At 44.9% G+C, this 20,914-nt stretch overlaps 1 protein-coding gene across 5 annotated transcripts in view; it reads right to left on the bottom strand.

Annotated features, from left to right (window-relative positions):
* The window catches only part of LBR (lamin B receptor), an 806,934-nt gene that overhangs the window by 352,523 nt on the left and 433,497 nt on the right, over positions 1–20,914 (bottom strand). For all 5 annotated transcript variants that reach the window (XM_085610386.1, XM_085610387.1, XM_085610389.1 and 2 more), the window contains exon 8: positions 9,287–9,481. In XM_085610386.1, the coding sequence (XP_085466512.1) occupies positions 9,287–9,481 (195 nt within the window). The remainder of the gene's footprint in view (positions 1–9,286; positions 9,482–20,914) is intronic.

Below are 20,914 nucleotides of genomic sequence, written 5' to 3'. Positions count from 1 at the left end.
GGTGCATCAAAAGTTACACTCATTGCATTATCTTGGAAATAGTGCCAGTACCGTTGCGTGCATGGTGAGAAATATTCCTTTGAGTTTGCATGGTGCAGTGGAGGTGGAACTCACACATTATAGGAGTAAGCCCGTGGAAGCTTCTCAGTGGGTGGCGCCTGTAGTTGTGGCAACCAACCAGTCTGGGGACATATGTCTGTGCACTGAACTTAGGCACCTCAATAAGGAGTTGGTGGAAGGCAAGTTTCAATTGCCCAACTTCAAAGAGATGACAGCGATGATAGAAAAGTTTTTTACCACTCTCGACCTGACGCAACCGTATCAAGTCTGTTTCTGTGAAGATTCTAAAAATCTAACTGCGTTCATTACATTGGTTGGTGTTTTCCATTTTAAAAGGATGCAGGTTGGACTGTATTCTGCAGCATCTATTTTCCAGAGTCCTATGTCTGAAGTACTTAAAGAGAGAACAAGTGTCAAGTTTTTTCAAGATGATGGGCTCACTTACAGTAAAAGTTTGAAGGAACATATAAGCAAGATCAAAGAGGTTTGGAAGATGTTTGAACAGAAAGGAATGACTTTGAAATTCACTAAGGAAAATGCTACTTACCCAGTATGCACCTGTTCTTGGCAGCTGTGTCAGCAGCATCTAGGGAGCACCTGATTATTTGAGATAAGTTGTCCCTCCCTCACTAGGTCTCGAGCTTTGGCTCTATGTTCTTGGGGTAGAAATTGGAGTAATTGTTCCATTTTGTCTCAGTGCACACAGTCGTATCTAGCTAACAAGGCTTGTGTGTTAGATATGCGCCAGAAGGTTGTTGCCTGAGAGGCCACCGTTTTTTCAGAAGCATCAACAAGCTTAGATTCTTTATCTGGGGGTGGAGCATCTCCTGTAGTTTGGGAGTTGGCCCTTTTGCGTGCGTTGAACACCACCAATGAGTCCAATGGTAATTGTCCCCTTATGTAGCCTGGGTCGGATGGTGCTGACTTATATTTTTTATCTACGATAGGGGTAAGGATACGTGCCCTGACAGGATCATTAAAGATATCGTCTACATGCCGAATTATTCCTTTGAGCATGGGTAACTTGCGTGATGATTTTTGTGTACTGCTAAGGGTTTCAAAGAGGAAATCCTCTTCAAGAGACTCTTTGTGGAGCTGCACCCCATGGTAATTAGCTGCCCTACCCAGCAATTCAATGTAGCCTACACTGTCGTCCTGTGGACAGGGCTTGGTAGGGTATAAGTCAGGATCACTGCCTGTGGGCGAGATAGTGTTGTAGGTATAGGCTGAATATCATCTTCATCCCCATCCCCATTGCCATCCCCATCATCCTGATTGTCAAGTGTATGTGGCGATGAATGTTCAGGTGAAGTTGACACCGGTAGAAACTGAGGAGAAGGGGGTGATGGAAGAGTAGGAGAGGAAGGGTTAGTTCCAACAGTTCTCTTCTTCAAGGGAATGGGATATTCCTCTTGTGTATCAGCCCATCTTTTTAGAGTCACTTTTGTGGTATCATGTCCAGTTTGAGGATTAATATACAACACCTTCTGTTTCGGGTCCGGTTTATCGGGCGGATCGTCGAAATGGTGCTTTTTTGGTGACTTTGGTGCATCAGTCTGTTTTAGCGCCGGAGGTTTCGATGCCGACATTTTCGGAGTTGGTGTCTTCAGATCCGAAGTATGCTTGGGTGCCGAGTAATGTGGTTCGGAGCCGGACTTTGGCTTCGATCCCGAAGGTTTGGGCTCCGTGCCCAATTTAGAGTGGGGCTTTTTGGACCTGGAAGGAATTTTTGCAGGCTTCGGTGCCGAGCCTGAAGGCGGGGCGTCAGAAGTGTGGTCTCGGGGCTGACCGGGGCCCGGGGGCGCGGGTTGGTCCAGAGCCTTCTTTTTCGGTTGAGATGGATGTCGGGGCGAGGGAGATTCTGTACTTACAGTAAGCTGTTCATGCTGGATGTCTTCATCCTGGTCAGAGCTGTACTCGGAAATGGAGATCGGTTCATGTTCCTCCTCGGCCCCGATAGCCGATGGCGGAAAAAAACAATCTGAAGATGGAGTCGATGCCCATGCGCACTATCACCGAAACCGAAAGGAGGAGTCACCTATCTAGTGAATTGAAAGACTTCTTCGAAGAAAAATGAAGTGTAAACATCCTGACCCAACACTAGATGGTCTTGAACATGTCGTTTTTGTCTCTCAGAGATCACACACTTGGGGCATGTTAAGCAGGTGAAGGCATCAGATCCAAAGATTTGGTCAGGACTGTCTTGAGCTTGCCTGCCACCACAAAGAAAGAAGAAGTACAATCATTCTTGGCTATGTCAGAGTATTATTCAAGATTTGTTTAGAATTTTATCAGTCGCACACAAAGTATTAAGAGTTTCTTTTAGCAAAAATGCTGAGTTTGTGTGGTCTGGGGCATGTCAGAGGGACTTTGAGGATGTTAAAGTCTGCACTTTCTACGGCACAGAGTTTGAGAAGTTTCACACCTGGCTTGCCATGTGTGATTGTAACTGATGCGAGTCAGAGAGATTTGGGAGCAGTTTTGAAGCAAGTGCAGGGAGGCAATGATGTAACAATAGCATTTACCTCTAGGTCTTTAAAAGGAGCTCAAGAAGGCTATTCAACCATTAAAAAGGAGGTTTTATCCGTTTACTGGGCGATTAACAAAACCAGTGTGGGACATCAAGTGTTTGGTTCAATATGACCATAAGCCTTTACAGGAAGTGTTTGGTAAGAACATTTTGTCGAGGATTTGCAAGTGGTATTTGGGTCACCAAGACTTTCAAATTGTTGTTTCATATTTACCGGGAATGGACAACAAAGCTGCGGATTGCCTGTCAAGGTTGACTGTGCGTAGCCATGACCAAGAATGTGAGAATGATGCATGGTGGAAAGATGATGAGGTGAATGTATGTAGCATAATAAGGGGGGGGGGTGTTTTGGAGTTATTACGTGAGCTGGAGTTGGATGAGGAGTTGAGACAAATTTGTCAGTTCATTCTGGATGGAGACTAGTTGGAAACTAGATAAGCAGTTCGCAAATTTGCAAAGATTGCTAATGAGTTGACAGCTGTCAACAATATTGTTTTGAAAGGAACCAGACTGATTCCACTAAAGAGTGTCAGAAATTGACTGATAGGCTTGGCTCATGAAGGTCATCGGGGATATCTAAAACCAAAGAAAGACTTAGGAGTGAATACTAGTGACCAGGGACAGATATAACATAACATAACATGTGTATTTGTAAAGGGTACGTTCACCACTATGGCTATCTTGGCGCTGAATAACAGATGTTTGTTGTTACCCAACTCAATGGTACTGATTTTATAGATCTCAGATGGATGAAAGGCTGAGTGGACCCACCGGGATTTGAACCTGTGACCATGAGGTCGATCACAGGCCCCTGCAGTAGAAGCATTAGTCCACTGAGCCACCAGACCCGGCTGAACGTGTAGTTAGAGAATGTAGAAAGTGGAATACGTGTGATAAGGCCATGATAGTGAAGACAGCCCCAATGGTTAGCAAAGCAATGCCTAGTGATGTGTGGGAGGAAAGTGGTTTAGATATTGTATGTCCTATTAATGTCGGTGGATCCAGCAAATATTTGTTGGTGGTTATGGACATGTTGTCTAGGTGGCCTGCAGTTGGAACCACAAGTGAAACTTGCACCTCTGCTGTGACAAGAAGGATGTCTGAGTTTTTTGTCAGAGAGGGCAATCCAAAATTTATACTTACCGATAATGACCTGCAACTGATGTCTAGGGAGATGGAAAACCTTCTAAGGGATAGAGTAAAAACACACAAGAATCCAATGGAATGGTGGAGGGATTCAATAGAACACTCAAATAAACTATTCAGAATGCAAGATGTAGTGGCAAGGTAGGATTCAAGCTGTAAAATAGAGTGGAGGAGTATAGATTTACCCCTCACTCCACCACTGGGATTTGCCGAATGTGGATAGATTTCACTGTTTTGATGAAGAGGTGAAAGATATTCAAGATGTATACAGTCTAAAAGATTACCAGTGGTATTAGTGATATCAGTGGAAAGACAAAGACTAATGGAGTCGACCAGTTGAACAAAAAGGCATTGCTCAGTGAGAGTGGTTCTGGCACCTTGGATGCAAAGTCTAGACGGCGCAGATCACGTAGGACCCCGAAGCTTTTAGCCATGCAGGCCCCGCGTATGGTAACCTTGAAAGCTTCCCACACCACTCCTATCGAGGGGACAGAGTCAATATTATTCTGGAAGAAGGAGGTGATTTCCTCACCTATTTCTGTTCTGAACACTGAGTCGAGTAGGGCCTCCGGAGCAAGCCGCCAGATTCGGGGTGTGGAGCGCATATCAGGTGGAGCAATAGTTATGAGCACTGGCGCATGGTCTGAATAAGTCCTGGCGAGATGGGTAGCACGTTCAATCCAGGAAACAGCGCCTCGGGAGACTACCCAGTAGTCCAGCCTGGCCCATGAGGCATGGTGAGCAGTGTAATGGGTACCTTCTCTATTACCGGGGTGAAGATGGCGCCAGGCATCAGTGAGCCCATGGGCTGTGAGAACACCCTGTATGGTTGCTTGTGTTTTGGTGTAATGAATGGGAAGAGGGGTAGATCTGTCCATCGCCGGATTGAAAGCAGAGTTGAAGTCTCCCCCCCCAAATAATATGGGTGGAGCCTACTTGCAGAATGTGGTGTAAAAATCCGGGTGGTCTGTGTTAGGACCGTAGCTACACACTAACGTGACTGATTGAGTCCCAGACGTGCCCCAGAGTATACAGCTACGCCCCAAGCGACCCTGCTGTGTACCCCCCAGGATGAAGGGTGAGTTGCGCTTAACCAGAATGGCCACCCCCTAGAGTATGTAGAGTAAGAGGAGAAGACACGTGTCATGGCCCACTTACTGGCAAATGTGGGAGAGCGGGAGGGGTCAAAGTGGGTTTCTTGCAGTACCGCTATGTGTACATGATGTCTGTCTAGGTAGGAGATGATATGCCTACATTTCCGAGGGTCCCAAATGCCCCGAACATTCCAGGAGATTAGATTAAGTCGTAGGGGCTCAGCGAGTTCTTACAGGAAGGAATACGTTAGTAAGGAGAAGAAGTGGCCTGCAGAGAATATAATACCATGCATGTCTTCGAAGAGTGCCTGCGCTTGTCAATAGGTTCAATACAAACAATGAACATAAATCCCTCCCCCACCCACAGCGGCACCCCAAATGTGCCGGCAGCACCACCATCACCCAACATCACGAACACATTGCAACGGTGCAATAAGAACAAAGTCATTACGAAAGTAGAGTGATCTAAGGGGATCTCCCATGTGGTGGTACGCCAGTGTGCAACGAGTGCCTCCCCCAATGCAGATGTTCAAGGGGGAGAACCCTTGGCAAGTACAGTGCGATGATGGAATGACCATCAGCTACATCCACACCATACATTTAAATAAGTAGGGAGACAGAAGAAAATACAAAATAAAAAACCATCCCCAAAGGGGCACCAGTAATTGGGGAACAAATTGCGCCAACATTAGGATTATAATGTTGATAACACACTACGATGGGACGACACAGTCATTATGTATTCAGCATCAGAACTTATCTGTGGTCGGAGAGAGGAGCATAGAAAGGTGTAGTCTGAAACTAGCTGGGTGCCGCGAGGGTGCAGACAGCGTGACATCACTCCACAGAGTCCCAAGCAGTTTGGCCGGAGTGATGGCAGGTCGGATATGTCGCAGAAGAAGGAGGACAGAACTCAACTCGATTGCACGGCTCTTCACGGAGAAGAGATAGGGAGGCAGCTAGCGATCAGAGGTACAAAAGAAATGGAGTTCAGTCAGCACTCAAAGATGGCGATTGGGAGAGGCGATCCGGGGAGTCTCGTGCCTGAGTGCCTTTTTTGATGGTACGAAGAAAGTCATCCACCTGCTATTCGTTCGTAAAGAAGTGGTGCTTATCCCGGTAGGTAACTCTCAGAAGTGCTGGATAGAGCACAGCATATTCAATCTGGAGTTTGCGGAGTTTTTGCTTGGCCGGAAGAAGTTTACGTCAGGCTTCCTGCACCGCCATCGTGAAATCGGGATATATTGAGAAGCCAGCGCCCTCAAATTTTAAGTTCTGGCGATCTCTGACGAATTTCAGCGCAACATCCCGGTCCCTGTAATTTAAGAGGCGCGCAATTATCGTTCTCGGATTAGCCCTCGGGGCAGGGCACGGACCAAGGGATAGAAGCGCCCGCTCCACTATGAACTGAGATGAAAAAGCTTCTGCCCCGAAGGTGGTGCGTAGCAGGCGTTCGGGGAAATCTTCCATCCTGCCGGTGTTGGTGCTCTCAGGAATTCCGGTAACGCCAATGTTATTGCGCCGGCTTCCAAATCCTCGTTCTTGGTGGCAATCACCTTTAAGAGCTTGTCCATCTGGGGCATTTGGAGGGACATCCGCGAGGTAGTGTCCTCCGTATCCGAAATTCCTTTCTCTGCCTCCTTGATCCGCTCATCATGTTTCTCCACTTTTTGGACTATGTAGTCCATGCGCGTATTCATTGAATCCGTTTTGGTGGAGAGGTCAGTCAGACTGTGTCGCATGTCCAGTAGTAGTAGGGATTTGATCTCATCATCCGAAGCTGGGGGAGGGACCGAGGAGGACGTAGTAGTTGATGGATCCACCTCTTCAGTGCAGGAGCGCGTGGCGGATCTCTTGGCATCAAAGAGGAGTTTGGTTTGGCGACCCTCAGGCTTCCCCATGGTACCTGCGCAACGGACCAAGTGAACGGGCACAGATGGAATGCAAGGCCAGCAACAGATGCACTGCTCAACAATAGGGGTGGTGGAGCTGGAGGCAGGCTATATCCGAGCAGAGGATCAGCAGCGCGGTACAATGCGGCGAAGGCAGAACTTGTTATATTGACAGCCGCAAGTAGGATGTAGCTAGAAAATCCAGCACCAAGGGGCCAGGAAAGCAGTCTCTGGTGCGAAGTCCAGGAGCAGCACAGCTAGAGCTGAGCGCAGTTAGCACCGCCAGCAGATCAGGTGCGCAGCACTCTGCAGAAAGGAGTGTATAGTAGGGGATAGCGCTGCCCACATGCGTGGAGATTCGCTCGCCAGGCCTGACCAGGTTACCCCCACCGAGGCAAAAGTCACAAGTTGGCAGAAGGCTTAGGCTCAGGCACGAGTGCTTGTGGGACTTATATTAGCATGAAGGCATATTTAATTGTAGTCAAGTCGGCCTCATCTGAAGGAGTAAAGTAATTGCCTGGTGTCAATGTCCAGCAGTGGGGCCAATCGGCGTAGCAGGAGTCAATGGCTGCAAAGTAGTCCCCCTATAGCGTGTGTAGAAGTGCCCCGCATTCAGTCCCTGCACAGTCTCCCGCAAGGGCAGCAATATATTGACACGAGGTGGAGGGGGGAGCGGGATACCGAGATCTGCGGCGCCCCGCGGAAGAGCCGAGTACTCAGACGCTAATTATGATGGGCGACGAGTCCGGCAGGGGGTGAGAGTCGCGCCTGGGGTAGCAATCAATTACAGTCTGCCTCACCGTGTGTGTCGTCCCGTCCGGCAATCAGCAAGCTGGATGTCCCCGCAGCAGACCCCGCGGCGGTAGGCAGGCTCTCGGTACCTCCGATGTACGTCAGTGGCGAAGGAGGCGGCAGCGCCGCTGATCCCGCGGCCCAGGCATCGCGTGTACAGCCTCGGCTCTCCCGTAATCAGCACAGTCGCCCTCAGGTCACCGTAGGTCCCCACCTCTATCTCGGGCAAACTTCCCCAGCCGATGGCAGAGCGAGGAGACGTCTTCAGGAACCAGGCTTAGAGCAACAGATAGTAGGTAGCATCAGTAAGCCATTGCCATTTCAGGGTGGCAAGCTGCTGTCATCCGATCAGGATAAAAGACGAATTGATTAGCCAGGTGTCCGGAGCCTCACAGGCGTGCGGCCATTTAGGTTGTGCGCCACCTAGCGCCCCCAACTGAGCAAAGGCTTTAGCGTGGCATTCAGTGCTTACAGAATGAGGGAGGAGGAGCCCTAGAGTCTGTCCTGTAGACACAAATGATCCAAATTTAGGGTCAAGGTTGGTTAAAAAATCTTTCAGAACTATCACGTTGCAAGTAAAGCGACTTAAAAACACTGAATACAGTACTTCTTTGTAAAGGATACAATACACTGGTTAATGGACATCTTAGATACACTTACACAGCTCTTGGGACACCACATAAACCGAAATGTAAAAGGTTTCAAAACACATTTTTTGGGGCCCCCAATTTAAAATGTAAGGCCTGCTGATGAATCAAGCTGCTATAGTTTTTCGAACCATTATTTTAAAGAAAGGGGGAGAACTGTAATGGTCTTATTGGAAGTCCAATGAGAAAAGACAAAATCAGGAAACATTCTCTTTACATCTCTTTAACCAAGACAGTGTAAGACTCTAGAGCCAAAAAAGCTAGACGTTTGCTAATTCTATCTAGGCAAAAACTATGAATGGCTGCGGGGGAAGAAGTTTTCATGTCAGCAGTTTGTCAATTGTTGCCACAGGTTCAAAATTCTTATGAAACATTCCACTAGGACAATCTTTCCATAAAAGAAAGATATTATGCAAGAGCATTATTAAAATGTGTCTGAGAGGAGAAAGACTTCTATAGACTAACTCTGTTGGTTCCAGACACTAAAATGTAAGGCTTGCATAAACCGTGCATGACAGAGAAGGCTACTGAAATTATAAGGAGGAGAATTGCTTGTCCCTAACACTCAGTGTAAAAAATTGAGCAATTGGTCATGTACTGTTTTCTATTAAACCTGTGCATCAAAGCATTGTTTTTGAGTTCAAGATCTTAATATAGCCTTAGGAATTAGACTTTAAAGCACAACGCAGGAAAAAGATGGCGGTCCATGCTCAAAATACATTATGGTGGGGAAAAGTCCCTTTTGAGAAACAGAAACATGCAGCGTTTATCATTGGTAGTCAACTATTTCAAAAGAAAATGATAGGGCCAGCCAGGTGCCAACAAAGAATATTTAGTATGGTGCACGTCTTTCTAATTTGAGTAGGACTGTCGGAATACAAACTGTCTGAGATAAAGATATTGTAGCATTTCCACAAGAGAGGAAGAGAGGTCACTTGAGATTTTCTAACCTTGACAATCCATGCTGTGAGAAAACATTCGGAGGCGACATGAAAAAGACCAATCTTGGCTTGGTGTATTGATAGATGTAACTGAAATTAACTGCAGGCATTTAAATCAAGTACTACTTACTCTCAGTTACAATGACATGACAGGGAGAATGAACAGTTTTTCTTGGCAACTTACCAGAGTTTCCACCAAGTGACAGCTCATCTTCTGCTTTTTTTTGTGATCTAATATAGAGATAAATACTGAGCAACAAAGAGAGAATTGTAGCTGAGACAGCAAACTGAAGAAAGTGGTCATACACGTACAGAAGGTTAATTTTAAAATACAATGCCACTGCTATTGCTGCTGAAGATAGGAGGAAGGCATGAAATCCTGTGAATAAAAAAGAAACATGTTAATATAGGTTCGCATTTAAATAGCTGATCTTGAACTTGTACCTGACCTGTCAGATTAAGGTAAATTTCAAGGTGAAAACACACCTTAACTTTTTTTTTTATATACACCTTTATGAAATGAAGATTGAGTTCAGTTTGCACCAAAGGTAAGCATTTATGCCACACCACGTTGACAACATTTGGCTGTAAACCATCACTTGAAGGGCTTCTGAATGCCAACATATTACCTATGTTATAATCATAATGTTCTACTTTAGCTGGCAACATTTCTGATATACAATGTTACAGCATACATAGTTAAGGATCACAATTCTGTAAATTCAATTTGTGACTTGTGCCCATTTCGATGCACTAAACGTTTTGAGACAGGTCCAGAATGCATACATAGCCACACCTTTTTCAATTTAGTAAATGGTGGATCTTTACATACAAATACATAAAGGAAACTATGTTTAGCTCTAATCCTAGCTGGCCTACATGGAAATCTTAACTGAATTCATATCCACTGAATAGCCTCACACACACACACACGTGGGGTTGACACACGTTTTACAAAAAAAATACACAAAACTGTTTTTTAGAAAAGCTAACTTTCTAAAATTCAAATATATATTGTTCATAGACTTTCTGAAGGCTATTTAACCCAAATGTAATTTATTTTTCAAAATAAAGTCAAGGATATACAAAATATTTCAAATGAGTAATACAAGAGACAAGAAAAACTCTTCCGAAAACGTTTTATTAAAAGGAACACAATACGAATGTAGCTAGATAAGCTGCAGCGACTAGAGGCTGTAAATTGAAATTGCTGTAAAGATACTATAGCAGCAGTATCCCAGCATAACCTGTCGAACAAGTTACTTACCTTTGTAACTCCTCATCTGCTAGAGACTCTTTCTAGCCCTGCACTTCTTACCTTAGAATTATACCCAGGCGTCCGACTGGATCCGGAATATGTTTGTGAGCAGTACCCATGCGTGCAAAACGGTGGCGTTGGTCGGATCCGCTTGGCGGCAGCATCCGTACCGGAAGAGGAGAAGCATATATATGGAAAATGTTACTTGCCTTGTAAGTATCTTTTGTGGCATGTGTAGCTGTAGAGTCACATGCTCTGCATACTCCTGCCATCTAGTGTGGGGCTCGGACGTGTGCAAGATGTTTTTCTTCAAAGAAGCCTTTTAGAGTCTCGATGATAAATGTGGGCGAGGGCATTTTCTGCTAAAGACTAAATGGTATGGCATAGTCTGATATTCACGATATAAATATAAATCCAATATATGTAGTACGGTTTAGATTCAAAGCACAGACACCTTAAGTGGAAACTTGTCAAATGATCACAGTTGGATTATTAGCTATGACATTGTCAATCAGATCTTTGAATTATGTGGGCATACTCAAGTCAATGCATTCTCTCTCTCTCGCTCTCTATATATATGTAATGTAATGTAATGTAATTGGACACTTGTAGAGCGCAACTGTCACTCGGAGGAGCATCATGGCGCTAAGCGGATCCCAGAGTTGGAACAAGACTGGGTGGCTGCGGGAGTGTGAAAAAGAGTTCGATAAGAGTCCTGCATAGGGCATGAGGGGCTGCGAAGATCCAAGTTTTTAGAGCTTTCCTGAAAAGTGTCTCGGACTGGATCTAGCGGAGCCGGTTTGGGAGTTGGTTCCACGATTTGGAGGCTATCACTGCGAGCGATTTTCCTCCCTTTGAGAGAGACATATCTAAATGCTGGTGTTTTTTACAGGTTTGCATTAGAGGATCTAAGACTCCGGGAGGTTATATAACGCGTGAATCTAGTTCGGAGGTAGTGTGGACCTGAGGAGTGAAATATTCTGAAGGTGATTATCAGAATCTTAAACAGGACTTTTATGGATTGGCAGCCAGTAGTGTTTCTAAAGCCGCCGATGCAGATGACCTCTTAGGCTATTTCAGCACTAGACGTGCTGCTGCATTTGGACCATTTGGAGTGTGTGTACGACTGACTTGTTGGTACCTGCGTAAAGGCTGTTACAGTAGTCCAATCTATACGTGCTTAGGGCCACAGCAACTGTCCGTCTGGCTGAAATGAGAAGCAAGCCAAACATTTTTTTGTGATTTTATGATATGGAAACAAGTCTCAGCAACTGCCAGTGATTGCTGTTTGAAGGAGAGTGTGGCATCAAATTTGATTCCCAGGTTTCTGACCACTTTCACTGTGTTTGGCGGGGGGAGTGTCAGCCGACCACCAAATATTAGGGGAGAAAGTGTTCTCTTGTCCCAGTGGTAGTATTTCCGTCTTTTCGGAGTTGCACTTTAGATGATTGTTTTTCATCCACTGGAAAGTGGCGGTGAGACATAAGCAGAGGTTTTTTCCGCCTGTGTGGTGTGTTTGTCCAGGACCAGGATTAACTGCGTATCGTCCGCATATGAGATGGTCTCTATGTTGAAGGATGATATCAGGCTGATCAGCGAGGTCATGTAGGCATTAAAAAGTATAGGGCTAAGGATGGACCCCTGGGGGACACCGGAGAGCAGTGTTTTTTTCTTCTGATTCTTATTGTCCAAGAGTGATGACTTGTCTGCAGTTCTGCAAGAAATCTTTAAGCGCAAGTTATAGTTATCTCAACTAACTATAACGGGGGAATTTCATTGGTTTTTTACGAGTGAAATGTCCACCTAACTATATCATGTGTGAAACCTATGGTTTTTAAGTGAATTATATATATATATACACACACACACATACATATATTTTCGGGGCATGTGTAGCTGTAGATAAACATGCTGTGTGTACACCTGCCATCTAGTTTTGGGCTTAGACGTGCAAATTGTTTTTCTTTGAAGAAGTCTTTTGGAGTCTTTAGTTGGGGGCTTTGGGTTTGTTGCGAGCTGCTTACTATGAGCAATGTACCATTGTTGCATGGGGTATTAACGTTGTTTGAGCAGATATCTGTTGAAGTGGTCAATAAAAAGATTAAGAAAAAAGAAAAAAGAAGCCTTTTGTAGTCACATAGTACTGCGACTCCACCTATTACCAGTAATGTGCATGTGCATCAAATCCATTGTTAGATTGTTTTTTCTGCATGAAGGGCGAGGATGTAAGTGGAGCATAGAGATACAGAAAAGATGACCATGCGTAGGAAAATAGGAAAGTTTAAGGACGAAAGTTAAGAACGTCTGCAACACCTGAAGACATCCAGGGAGGTGGGTGGGAGCATGTGAACAGGGTAAGTAACATTTTCTATTCGTGGCATGTGTAGCTGTAGATACACATACTGTGGTCAGACTGTAAAGCAGTCCTCCCAAAAGCAGTGGCAGCCAATGGATGCTGCAGAAACTTGGAAAAGTGTGCAACAGATTGCATCAACGATGTAAGCTTTTTGTCGTGTTACGTGCTCTAGGGCACGTATTATGTCATTCTGAGAATGTTGGTTGTTGGGCATTCTGGAACTCATCTTCATGAAAGATTCCACGCAATGGTTATTCAGTCAGTTGCTCTGGGACTTTATTGGGGAGGGTACTGTTCCAGTGAGCTCCTCGGTTATTCAAATAAACTTCCTTTTTCTGTATGGCCATTCTCAACATATTGGTGATGAGCTGTACCAATCCAATCGTGCTGTGCCAGAGGAGCTACTCATGCTGTGAAACTGAAACCTTTCCGGAGAACAACTGGCGGGCCAGGTAGTAGTGTGGCAGCACTGGTTTGAAGTGTGGTGAGGCTGATTCTACTGAGTGAGACGCAGGAAGTTGGCTGAAGCACAGCGGCTGAGTGAGCATTTCTTTCTGCTCGCAGTTTACTGCACCACCATATGCGCATGTGTGCACTGTCTGTAGCGGCCTCAGTGACGCACAAGACAGGCAGCAGATTCAGCACAAAGCCTGGCGGACGCACATCATCAGGTTGCGTGACACTGCGGAGGCCATCCTTGTTTTACATTTGCAGAGTACACGTTTCTACACTGGACAGCCTGCATCTACAGTGACCAGCACACCTTGTGTTTAAATTTGGAAAACGTTTTTAGGTCTCGGCTAGCGATGGCTGCGCTTGCGCAGTCTCGCTCGCGAGATTTAATGACATTGAGAAGAGGGGCTTGCACCCGCCCCTCTTCTCTCCTGTTCTCCATTGGCTGGCCTCTTAAATGCTGGCCAGCCACTGGAGAAGAGGTCCAGTCACTCCGATTATGCCCCGTCCTTTTCGGATCGGGGGGCGTGTTTTTTTACAGAAAGTCTCATTGTCTCCTCCAGCCAATGGCTGGAGGAGAGAAAAGACAAACACGCCCCCGAATCCGAAAATGGCGCTGTCTTTCTCCGAGGCATTTCTTCTTGGCCTCGGAGAAAGGCGGTGGTGTCTTCCAGTGCCCTCTTTACTTGTTTTAAACAGGATGATAGATTTCTAATAAAACCTTCCTGGCTAGAAGCACACATTAAAATGAGTTGGTAAAAAAACATCGATTGCAGGATTTCACTTGTTCCCAGGCACTCACACTTAAACTAACTCCAGTTTACCACACGAATACCACTCCGGAAAACTCGGGAAAGAGGTCTTCTCACCAGGTGAAGAAAATTAGCTCTTTTCAAGAACAAACAAGGAAAGATATTGTGGAACTCTGTGTTCACTCTCTCGCCATGCTGAGACTTGGAACGCAGAGTTAAACCACTGTTAGAATCACACCAGCCTTCAAATACGGCTGTGATGTTTGGTAGACGACAAATAGAGCGTCCATCTTTAAAGTTCCGAAGTCTCGTGCTTAAATGCAATATCTATATCGTATATTAGAAAATAAAATTACATTATGCTTCAAAATTAAAACAAAAACAAGTGTTTCTCGGAAACCCATTTTATTGTATAAGTAAACAAATTAAGGGAATGAGGTAATGAAACCTACATTTCATCCCGTGTATGTAAATTATTAGTTGTTACTGTCGTTTAAATAACTAATAGTTCGGATCCGTTTTCGAGTAGCAAGAGTCTATAAAATCCATTGTTGACAGGGCTGTTTGTCATGCTTATTGTGCAGAAAGATAGTGGAAAATGAAAGCTGTTATCATGGAGTACATCATTGAGGCGTGATCTTTAGCCTGATCTTAATATGGCCAGCGCTGGGACAGTGCTCTGCCCATGCGCATTGTAGACTAGGAAATATTTCTGTGTGGCGCTTCCTCGAATACGACCATAGAGAACTGAGACAGTTATGTTCCATCCCATCCCTTCCCTTCCCTCTATCGTTTCGATGTTCTGACGTCACACAGTCAGGCAGAGCCGCGGTCTGTCCCAGCCCGTTAAGGTTTTCTTCCGAGTTGTGACGTCACGCAGGGACACCAATCTTAGGTGGTCGGCTCGCAGGAGGGAGAACATGGCGGAGGCGGCTGCAGCGGCTGGGGTGACGGTGTCTCAGCACCGCTTTTTCTGCCATTGTTGCAAGGGAGAGGTCAGCCCAAAGCTGCCGGTAAGATTGCATGGAAATGGGATACTTGTATGATATTCTTAGAATGCTCTACGTTTTGGGATACACACTCATCGGATTTAGAACCCTTCACCCTCAATCTATTCAGAGCATACGGTTTACCACATTAAGAGTTTCTAATACAGAACTCCATACTCTCATGGTCCTTCACCCCTATTTAGCAATTTACATGGTAAATCGTTAGGTGACAAAGCCTGCGTTGCACTATGATCTTATCCAAGAGGTATTTTGGCCACCTATCTACCTACTTCTGTCGATGGCATTCGTCCATTGTACTCCTTAATTGTTCTCCTTACTCTTTGCACAGTAGGTTGACCAACTGGCGTTGGTGCAAATTCAGGACTGTGAGTGTTAAAATTCAGGACAAAGGGTCAAAATTCAGGACACAAATTCAGGACAAGAGGTCAAAATTCAGGACAAAACTTCAGGACAATAGGTACGTTTTACAGACACATCAGAGGAGGTCACGCAATAGTATATAAGTAAGCCCAGCCATATCCAAACATATTCAACCACTTGCAAACCTATCCATCATGTATCCTTCCATCTATCATTTCACTCACCCATCCCTTTATCCATCCTTTCACTCATCCATCATCCATCCTTCCTTTCATCCTATCCATCTCTACACTCATCCATCCACTCTTCTACCCATCCATTCACTCATCCATCCAGCCATTTACCCTTTCACCCATCCTTTCACTTACTCATCCATCCACCCAGTCACTCATCCTTCCACCCATCCACCCTTTCAGTCATCCATCCTCCCTTTCTCTCTCCATCGACCCTTTCACTTAAATGTTTTAAAAACAAAAACATAAACAAAAATAATGTCATGAGCAATGCCAATAGCTCTAACTTTACCAATGCCGAGACCATTGCATTGTAAATGCTTGTTACACATGCCTGCCAGAGGCGTAACAAAACACCCCCGCGGTGCAGGGGGGCCCCAGTTTTCAGTAGATGAAGGGGGCCCCCTCAGCTCTTGAGAACTGTGTGTCTCACTCTCTAAAGCAACTGCAGCAGTCTACAGCCTGCTCTGAGCTCCTGGCACTGCTGACCTAGGACTGAGGAGAAACAAAGTATCAACTTACATTGTTTCTTTTCAGTCAGAGCGCGCCAGGCCCGGAAAAGGGATGGGGGTAGGGGCCCTGGTGCTAATGTGCAGCCCAAGTTTGGTCCATTTGTTTGAGAGGAAATATGCACAAGAAGGGTTTTTCTAACTACATCACACAAGGACTTCACTGCCGAAAGCATGTCTAATTTTAGGCACTTGCTTCCCACAATCTGTGGTAGACCCTTTGCCAAAGTTGATTGATTACCTTTCAGTTTCTTTTAACTAGAATTGAATGTTAAACTGGTACTAATGAGATTAAACCTTTTCCTGGATAGTGTTAAAGTGTTAAATAATTAATACTATCATAAAAGATGCTGCATTACACCGCATAATTAGTTTTTCCTTGCCGCATACTTTGGTGAACCCTGCCACACAATTTGGTCTTCCTCTGCCGTATAATTACAGTGGACCTGCATATAATGACTCCAATTTGTTTAATTTTTAAAGCTCAATGATTGCCTGAAGGTGTTCTGAGCTGGACTTTTAATCACAGTTTGCTAATGAAGGGAGGACTGCAGGCCAGAAAAACAGAGTTTTTTGTGAAATCAAAGATGATTACTAGTACACATGCCTTAAGCGATACCTTAAAGTTGGAAGATAAAAGGCTGAGTCAACCCTGCCATGATCTGTATTGCTTACTCACCTGCGCTACGTGAGGATCATGTCTTCGCGTTGGTAGAAAAAAGGCCGAGTCAGCACTACCATACTTTGCATCTGTATTGTTCACTCAGCTGCCTTATTTGATGCCTTAAAGTTTGTAGATGAACGGCCGAGTCAGCCCTGACATAATTTTAATCTGTATTGTCCACTCACCTGCCTTACGTGAAGCCTTAAAGTTGGTAGATGAAAGTCCGCGTCAGCCCTGTTATACTTTGGATGTGCATTGCCCACTCACTTGCCATACGCGATACATTAAAGTTGGAAGATAAAAGGCTGAGTCAACCCTGCCATTATCTGTAATGCCTTCTCACCTGTGCTACTTGATGCCTTCACGTTCGTAGATGAAAGGCTAAGTCAGTCCCACCATACTTTGCATCTGTATTGTCCACTCAGCTGCCTTACACAATACTTTGAAGTTGGGAGATGAAATGACGAGTCAGCCCTGGCATACCTCATATCTGTATTTCCCACTCACCTGCCTTACATGATGCCTTAAAGTTGGTAGATGAAAGGTTGAGTCAGCCCTGCCATGATCTGATTGCCGATTCACCTGCCTTCAAGTTGGTAGTTGAATGGCCAAGTCAGCCCTGCCATGATGTGTATTGCCCATTCACCTGCCTTCAAGTTGGTAGATAAAATGCCAATTCAGCCCTGCCATGATCTGTATTGCCAATTCACCTGCCTTCAAGTTCAAGTTAGTAGATGAAAGGCCTAGTCAGCCCTGCCTTACTTTGTATCTGTATTGCCCACTCACCTGCCTTACGCTACTTTAAAGTTGGTAGATGAAAGGCCGAGTCTGCCCTGCCATATTATGGATCCTTATTACCCACTCATCTGCCTTACACCATACCTTAATTTGGTAGATGAAAGGCTGAATCAGCCCTGCCATAATTTGGATCTGCGTTGCCCACTCACCTGCCTTACGCGATACCTTAAAGTTGGAAGATAAAAGGCTGAGTCAACCCTGCGATGATCTGTATTGCCTTTGCACCTGCTCTACGGGATGCCTTCACGTTAGTAGATGAACTGCAGAGTCAGCCCTACCATACTTTGCATCTGTATTGTCCACTCAGTTGCCTTACACAATACCTTGAAGTTGGTTGATGAAAGGCCGAGTCAGCCCTGCAATACTTTGAATCTGTGTTGCCCACTCACCTGCCTTAAGTGATGCCTTAAAGTTAGTAGATAAAAGGCCGTGTCAGCCCTGCCATACTTTGAATCTGTGTTGCCCACTCACCTGCCTTACATGATGCCTTAAAGTTGGTAAACATCATGATGTCACCTCCAGGAAGACTGGCAAATATCGCCCTGCACTGGTTGATAAATCACCTGCAGTAACTGTGCAGTTACTGGGGAGCCATCATTTGGGGTATAATGTGCTAATAACAAGAGCCCCCCTCCTCCTTTGCAGGAAAGAGGGCCCAGCTGAAGCGATGTCTCATATATTCCGGCGGCCTTACCTTTCAACATCGCCCCCTGGTAGAGCATTGTGTACACCCCTAGAGCTGCGTTCAGTTTTAACAGCATCGATCTGAAGTACCGTGTCTAGACTAGGGACACTGGAATAATGCGGCAGGGGAGGACGAAATTATGCGGCAAGTCCAAGGTCAGGATGGGACTGAAAAAACGCTGGGGCGCCACAACCGAAAAGCCCCCATTTAAAACTAAAACAGTGGCCCCCGTTCTGCACCTCGGGCAGTTTAAAATTTTAAGTACACATGGTACAGGTGTTTTGCATGGTTTAGTCGAATGAATGCAGGTGTGCCTGCTGCATGCAGTGTTTGTGGTAATATCAGGGAAATCTGCAGTAAAAGTCGTTCCACCAGATTATCAACCAGGTCCAGAAACTGCCCAAAACACACACATGCACTGACCTGTGGCCAGATTGCCTAATATGCCAGTAAGACCCTGGTAAGCATTGACTTAACTATGCAGCAAGAAAAGGTAAATTATGGGGTGTAATGCACCACATTTTGTGAGTGTATTACTTTGTTATTTTGGGGGTTTTACCCGTGTTAACACTGTTTTAGCAAATGTTTTGCCTTATTAGTACAACCTTAAGCTTTAAATACAGCAATAAGCTACTGAAAAGTGACTGTTAACCTCCCTGTAGGGCCTTCCAATGCCCAGCAGCACACATTGCTTTGTTTATGGTAACTTTCTATCTGGTTGAGCTAGATACATAACATTGTTTTCTAAAAATCTGCAAATTATGCAGCAGATGAAGGATGATGTGGCAAATTCATAATTATGTGAAAAACAGCAGGGAGGCACAATCGTACAAGACCAGTGGCCTGGCCTAGTCATAGAGGCCTTGTCTGAAGTATTGTGCCCAGCACTGTGCACCGCATCCAGAGTATTGTGTCCAATTCTGGCAATTTCATTCTTGAGTATTCTGTCTAGTCCCACAGGCTTTGTCTGAAGTATTGTGCTCTGGCTGGCAGCATCAATCTGGAGTATTTGGCATTGTAAATGACAATACCTTTTATTTATGTTTTAAAAACGTAAACAAATACAAAAGGGATTGTTATTTGCAATGTCAATAGCTGAAACATGCGTAAATGCAAGACCTATTGCATTGCAAATGCTTGTTTATGGCTGGGGTGAGCCCATGCAGTATGGCGGGTCGCTGGCCTGAGAGCTCTTGACTGGCAAGGACAATGGGGAGCCCCCTCCATGTACTTTGCAGGGGGGCCCCCTCAAGTTTCGTTACGCCACTGATGCCTGCATCTCCAATGACAAGCACATCCACCATGAGCTGTCTATGCTTCCATAATTAAGCTGGGAAATTAACTTTCACTGCAATTAGTTTGCCTTCAATCTTTATTTTTATTTTTAAACAAAAAAATGAGGAGCCGATTTTTCCTGTGCAATGGGTGACAGGTACACCGGATTACTTCTTCAGTAATTCTCTTCTGAGTGCAATAGTTACAAATTTACACATTTATATTTCACTCTACAAGTTCAGGCATATGTTTTGGAAAAAACTCTGCTCTTTACGTTCCTGGCATTCTCTGGTTTGGTTGAGCATGGCATCAAATTAGCACTTAATACAACTAACGCCATGTTTACAACGACCAGGGAAGATCCTCATGAAGCGAAAGAATTGTTTGCTTACTTTTGAGAATTATTTAGTCACTGTGGATGCAACTAAATTTGAACCCAAAAGAAAAAAAGCTTTACTATTTAATCATTTAGGCCAAGAAGGCCAACACATTTTCAATAATCTCCAAGAACTGGATACACCCTTGGAATGATTTGACCAGTGTGATGCGTACACAGAAGCAATTAAAAGGTTGAAAAGAGAAAACAGGTGACTGACGAAAGCATGTAGAGCTGCAGAGTTGTACACTGTGCATTGATCGCCATCTGGTGTTAGGCTTGGATGCTTGCACCTTGTTGTTGTCTTGAAAGAGTCTTTTGTAGCCACGAGATAGGTGACTCCTCTTTTGGACGATAGTGCGCATGGGCATCGACTCCATCTTCAGATTGATTTTTGCCATGATGGGAAATGATGGAGTTAGTAAGAAATAAAGAGCTGTCCATGTGAATGTATCTAATTAAGATAATACTGGAACAGATACAGGTTCCGAGGAGGCGGGTGGGCGTGTACAACTCTGCAGCTCTACATGCCAAGAACAGATGCATACTGGTAAGTAGCATTTTCCGTTCGAGGCATATGAGCTGCAGATTGTACACTGTGCATAGATTGTACAGCAGTGTCTCCCTTAGAGTTGGTCATCTGTATCTGTTGCAGTGGTTTGAAAAAGTGTTTTAAGAACAGCTTGGCCTACAGAAGCCTGTTGCTTAGCCTGCACGTCAACACAATAGTGTTTGGTGAAGGTGTGTGGTGTAGACCATGTTGCTGCTTTGCAGATGTCATCTATGGGAATGTTCCCTAAGAATGCCATGGAAGCCTCTAGTTTGCATGTTGAGTGCGGTCTAGGGGGAATTGTTAATGTGCGTTTAGCCTTTTGGTAGCATATTTGAATGGATTTGACTATCCACCTAACGATCCCAGCTTTGGAGATGAGGTTACCTTTATGAGGTGGTGAGAAGGCTACAAACAGTTGTTGTGTCTTTCTAAAGGGCTTAGTCCTGTCAATGTAATAAAGTAAAGCTCTTTTGACGTCCAGTGTGTGAAGAGCTCTCTCTGCTACGGAGTCTGGGTTTTGGAAAAACACC

The sequence above is a fragment of the Triturus cristatus genome, chromosome 6, assembly GCF_964204655.1.
Source record: "Triturus cristatus chromosome 6, aTriCri1.1, whole genome shotgun sequence".
NCBI lineage: Eukaryota > Metazoa > Chordata > Amphibia > Caudata > Salamandridae > Triturus > Triturus cristatus.
The sequence above is the reverse complement of the archived record's forward strand: the minus strand, read 5'-3'. Positions and strand labels throughout refer to the sequence as shown.